We start from the raw sequence: 5,921 nt of genomic DNA on the forward strand, positions 1-5,921 counted from the left end.
AAACAATGAATAGTTGCAACATTAACATGACAGTGAGACTGCGGTACACGCAGAAAGCTTTGAGACAGAAACAGTTTTTCAGTTTTTATGGTGGCACTTTGCATCGCTTGCAGTCCAGTTTGCTGTGAGGAGTGATGAGATGGAATTCCATAATTAAATTAAGGGAAGTTAATAAATCATGAAAACCTCATTTACCCCCACCACAACCTGACATGCTTGCATAACGTCCATGATCCTACAGGTAGGTGAGGGCAGAGTGTTGATGAGCACAAGGCATCTGTCATTCTGATTGAATTAGAAGAGCAGAGTAGTTGCTACAAAAGGGATTGGTGTTTGATGACATTCTTGTTTTGATCAGTCATGCTTGCCACACTCAGTGAAAAGACTTTCCCTCTCTCTCACAACCTGCATTACTGTCTAACAAGTCAAATAAAGGCCACTAAAGCTGTCACAACCTTTAACTTAAAACAGTGAAGTATAACTTAAAGTAGGCTTCAGTTGCTGTTATTTTATTTGATTTTCCAGAAGTACAAATGAGTGTACCAGTGATTTTGTGATAATTCAAGTACTAGCACTCTTACCTTATAGCCATAAGTCCCACCCAGAGGTCTTTCTTGTTGGAGATTGCATGTTCTCCTCATACGGGCGTGGGTTCTCACCGGGTACCCTGGCGTCCTCCCACAGTCCAACATCACTGACTATTAGGTTAGTTGGTCCCTCTAACTTGGCACCAGACAACACTTCGCACCCCACAATGCATTGCTGCATTACAGCACATTATGAAAGCAACACAGGACACAAACTAAAGTGTAAATTCCAAGTGTTTATTACAACACTGTGACATATCTCTTCAACCGACAAGTTTTAATCTTATTTCTACACTTTATTCATTAAAAGAACAAGGCATACATCGTTCATATACACTACACAATGTCCAATGCCCCAGTGGTTTAAAGGGAAATCTCATTTACACTCTTTCAGTCCATCTTTTTCCTGGCAACCTTTTTATTTTAATTTTTTTCTCAATAGCTGCGCCTGTTTGGAAAGAAACGCCATTTCTCTGTCGTATCTCACTTTCTTTCAGTAATTTGTTACAGTGTTTATGTCAGACAATGATTCAATTTTATATCATTCTCACGGTGCAAATATTGTGATTAGAACGAAACAAGCGATTGTTTTTACGTTGTCGTAGTGCAGCTCGGCGAGCACAACAAAAGCAATAGGACTATATGGCAGTATATATACATATACGTACATGTCACTTTGAAGTTTAGCTTTCATTAATGTTCACATCCTTTTCACAGTTAGTATTTCAGAAGAACACAGATTCTTGGATGAAACTGGGATAAACAAAGGATACGTCTAAAGATACAGGAATAAATACAGCTTTAATGAATAATAATTTATATTGGTATGTGTAGCAGTTGGTTTTTACTGTATGTAGATAGCACTGATTCGCCAGGGGCTCTGATGGTGAACTGAAAACCCAATACAATGTCATGTGTTTATCATTAGCACATGGTGAAGCTTGAAGTAACAAATACTTGGAACAGAGCAACAGTTTGTCATACTAATGAACCCACTCGGAAATGTGTGTTATTTACCTTAAATGGCATCATGTCACTTTTTAGCATCCTGGCTTTCTGTGTGTTAATAGAGACACCCAAAGTTTCAGAAATTTCACAAACCGGCTAATCATGAAGAGGGGTGGCTGTCCTTCCCATCGTATCTCTTACGCGTTTTGGAAACTGTTTGGAGTTTGGAGCTGTGACAGCTGCTTCCACTTGGGGTGTCTGTGTATCAAACACATTCATGTTGCCTGTGTTGTTGTGCTGAAGTGACGCTGGAGAGGAGAGTTTCTGTTGATTGCTTCATTCGCTACTACCTCTTGGTGCTTCAATCGGTTTCCTCAGTCTCACTCGTCATGACATCATGTCGGCATGTTTATCTCTTCCCCCTGGTCATCTGTGGACTACGTCACTCTTCCTCTCTCTGCAGGCTGCACTGGAGGAACCTGGACTATAGAGGCATCCGGATGTGCATGGCAGAGCTATTAGGCCGAGCTGCCAAAATGTAGATGGCACTCTCCCTTAAAAAGTCTGCCCAGGTCAATGGCCTATTGCATGTAAGAAAACAAGTAGTTACTTAGACAGCTATTACTCATGCTATAAAATTATATTATGGATTCATTTATCATTATGTCAGGAAACTTGTTTTTTTGTTGTTGTTTGTCTTTAACATAAAACATTGAATAGAGAGAGAACTAAACTCTTGTTAATACATGTTAGTAGTAAGGAAGGTAAAATACAGGAGGAAATAGTTTGCTAAGATAATACCAGAATAAAACAATAGTTTTCAATAAGCAAGGTATGTTCAAAGGAGAAAACCAAAATGCACAACCCCCAGAAATCACCAGATCAGCTTTAATGTAGGAGGATTTGGAGATGTGGAGGTGGGAGCATCATGTGGTGGAGGTGCATTTGCATCAGAGGCGATCACTTTAATGGCGATAAGATTTTTGCACACAGCAGCCATATAGGATTTTGAGGTCCGGGATTTGCTGGCCACATTTTCTTTGTGTCTAAATTGTAAACTAGAGTAGTTTCTGTTGATTTTTCCAGGTGTAGACTCTGAAATTCCAGCTTCCGAACTCAACTGCAATGCAGTATGAGCAGTGACTTGTCTTGGGAAGTTTAAAAACACACAGCATTTTTTTTAATGTTTCTACATAAAAAAAACATACTATTAGTATTAATCATTTAAAAAATATATAATTTTCTAGTTCATGAATAGGATATAAAACATGTCAGTGTATAAAGAGGGATCTTCTTACAAAGCATTAAACTACCATCAACCCCAAGCAACATAGTTAAGAAGACCATCAGGTCTCTGTCTTATGGTAATATGCCGCTTGATGCTTTGAAAATTAGGTTACAAAAAAATGAAACACACTTTGTTAGTTAGTGCTCTGCCTAATACAACTCCCGATGTGCAATTAGGAATCCCCGGAGTAAGACGCAGCAGCAGATGTAATTATTGCTGAATCATGTATAGCATAGAAAAAATCCCAAACATCCTGTGATTCCAACGAGGCCGTGCCTTCATGCGCTGTTGACAAGTCAAAAGCAAGTTTGATGCCATTTATGAGGGCAGTTTAGCTTAAAGCGGGCCGTCGCTGTCCTGGCAAACACTTCTGGGATTGTTTTGCTACAAATAACGATGGTGCCCAGGAACAGCCTACAGTCAAGGTCACATCAGCCAATTAAGCATAGATTGAAGGAGAAGTTTCAGAGCATATTGTTTCCTGTCAAATATTTAGTTTTCACAAAAAAAAAAAAGTACAAACCTGTTTTCATCGGTCTTGCTCCTTTCGCTTCCAGAGCTGGCTGGACTGCTCTCACAGATGGGCCCAACATGACTTATGCTAAATAATGAAACAGTGAAGGAAAGTGTGACAATGCGTTAGGAGATGGCAGCCTCGTCAAAATAAAACTAAAATTCACTGGCATAAATGGAACATGAAACATACATATTCTCAAAACTGGCAATGTTTTCAAAATATTCTGATTTCTTTTCAATTACTTTTAATAGCAGTGCCTTGCAAAAACATTCTTTTCACAATTTGTTAGAAGTGTGTGTTTTTTGGGACTTTAAGTGACTGAGGAGAGACTGGAAGGATTTTCTAGGAAGAGTCACAACCTAAATGCAATGAGCAGTTTGCATTGGATGAAACTGGAGCTCAGAACAATGCATAAAAAAACATTCAGTCTGTAGATTTGTAAAGCTGGTAGAGAAATAACCCCACAGACCTGCAGACATCCTTGGAGCTAAATTGGGTTTCACAAAGATTTACATTTGCAGTTGTTCTTAAACCAATGTATCAGCTCCTTCCTTATTTACGCATTACTTTGTGTTGGTCCCCTGAATCCCAATAAGAGAACAGTTTTGCAAGGTCTTGTACATTTCAAACAAGCAGAATGTCAGTCCACTTGTTAATTAGTAGGAAACATTTTGTCGTAGCTTGTTGTGTCATCACGGTCAACAAAATTTCAAAACTATTCAGAATTTTTTCCTGCACAACTATGGATCAGTCAAAGTTAGCTGAAGTAAAACTGTGTCTTGGTGTGGTCCAAGAACTAAAATGCAGCTCCTTAGTCTTAATATTTATTAAAAGCATTTTTATTGGAGGAATAGTGGATTAGCAGTCATTTGTGTCATCCTGGATTATACTGCGAAATGCCATCTCTGAGTAAAGCTGGACAATATAAAAGTTTAAGTCATGGTGCTATACTTGTGAATGTAATCAAACAACAAAAAGATATTTAACATGCATTGAGCAAGACTAAGACTGTGTTAGTGTTAGATTTAATTTTTCCTGTTGTCTGTTAAGCACTTTTTTTAAGAAGAGCTCAGCTGAAGAGAACAAAAGGCTTTTCTTTCCTAATCCTTGTAATTATTGTTGAGCCATGCCTTGTGTAGCATGACCCAAGGGCATAAAGAGCCTGCACTCTGCTCATCAAACTTCATTGACCCCTAAATACGCCTCTCTGAATGATTTATGTTCAGAAAGAGTATCGGTCCAGAGCTAAGAGGAATCTCCCGCTCTCTCCTCTCTAAATCTAAATCAAGAGTTTGTCTGAGAATACTTGAAGGACTACAGAGAGCTGAGGGCTGTTAAAGTGAGAAAAAAAGAGACAGGCCATGCAGTGCTGAGTCACACTCACCCACAAGTCATAGGAGAGCAGAATCCCATGAGTCTGTGGGGAATAGGTGAGAGGAGGTATATGGAATGGTACAGCACAGGAGATGTGACAGCACCGGCACAAGAGGTTAAACAGAACACAAAGCACATGCACACACAGTTAGATGCTGGTGAAGGTGGAAGTTATTTGAGATTTTATCTACAAATGGAGAAAACAATGGACAGCGGTGAAGCTTGTCCAGGAGGGACTAGCCTCCTAAAAGTGTTTCAATCTTGCATCGATCACTAACCGGGAGGTCACAAAAGAACCGTGAACAGGATGTAAAATACTGCATTTGCCTTAGTTAAGGTCAGCATTCAGAACTGAACAGTGTGATAGCGGCAGAGCAAAATTTCCTTCGTTGTTGTTTTGTTGTTGCCTCTGACTGTGTTGTGAAATGAATTTCACATTTTTGGTTCTCCTTTGATCCAGTTTGAACACAGAGCTCCACAGAGGTGGGGTGTGTTGTGGGATTGTTGCATGCTGTTGCTCTTCAGAAGATGTACTGATTATTTATTGGATTAATTTCTATGTCTGTTTCAATGACAAAACACAGCAGGTACATACGCATACACACACACGCACAGAAGAACATATTTGTACTGGTTTCACAAGAGAAATGATTAAATTCACTGACAGTTTCATTTCTAACTTTTAAATATTTCTCAGATTCAAACAGCTGTTTTATTGGTTTAATAATCTGATCTGAACTAAATTGAATTAAAGTGATTATTATTTTTTTTTATGTTAATTGAACTGAACTGACTTGATTAAATTCAAGATAGTTGATAGACTTACCCATATGTTTTGACTAAACCCCTTATTGACTGTTGCTAGTAAGATATCTGTTTTTAAATAACGTAAATGTGAAATGCTGCAAAGTCAAATATGAATGAAAATAATAATGTCCACGTGGTGATTATTGCTAGTAATTAACGTTTTTAGGATTGAGTTTATTGTTGTGCCAATTTTACTAGAAAAACTATTAAAAAAAGAACTGCTTGTCGAAAGTAAATGACAACATCTTTAAAGTAATCCAGGCTGTTATAAAGATCCAAAAACCAATGAAGTAATTTTAAAAATCATAACTTGTGAAAAGACCAAACAATAAAAAAAAAAAAAAAAAAAAAAAAAAAATTTTTACCCAAGGAAAAAAATTTTAAAAAAAAAAAAAAAAAA

General features: G+C 37.9%; 1 protein-coding gene across 2 annotated transcripts in view; it reads right to left on the minus strand.

The window, feature by feature from the left end:
* Positions 1 to 803: 803 nt before the first annotated feature.
* Positions 804 to 5,921, minus strand: part of phf24 (PHD finger protein 24) — a 35,076-nt gene continuing 29,958 nt past the window's right edge. Inside the window, exons 7-9 of one of the 2 annotated variants that reach the window (XM_015034991.1) lie at positions 4,725 to 4,757; positions 3,347 to 3,424; positions 804 to 2,116 (exon numbers count right to left, since the gene is read on the minus strand). In XM_015034991.1, coding sequence (XP_014890477.1) covers positions 2,020 to 2,116; positions 3,347 to 3,424; positions 4,725 to 4,757 — 208 coding nt within the window. In that variant the 3' untranslated portion in view covers positions 804 to 2,019. The remainder of the gene's footprint in view (positions 2,117 to 3,346; positions 3,425 to 4,724; positions 4,758 to 5,921) is intronic. The other variant, XM_015034992.1, reaches the window with a different exon arrangement.

This window comes from Poecilia latipinna, unplaced genomic scaffold (assembly GCF_001443285.1).
Source record: "Poecilia latipinna isolate Pla-1442-1.1 unplaced genomic scaffold, P_latipinna-1.0 Scaffold320, whole genome shotgun sequence".
Classification (NCBI taxonomy): Eukaryota; Metazoa; Chordata; class Actinopteri; order Cyprinodontiformes; family Poeciliidae; genus Poecilia; species Poecilia latipinna.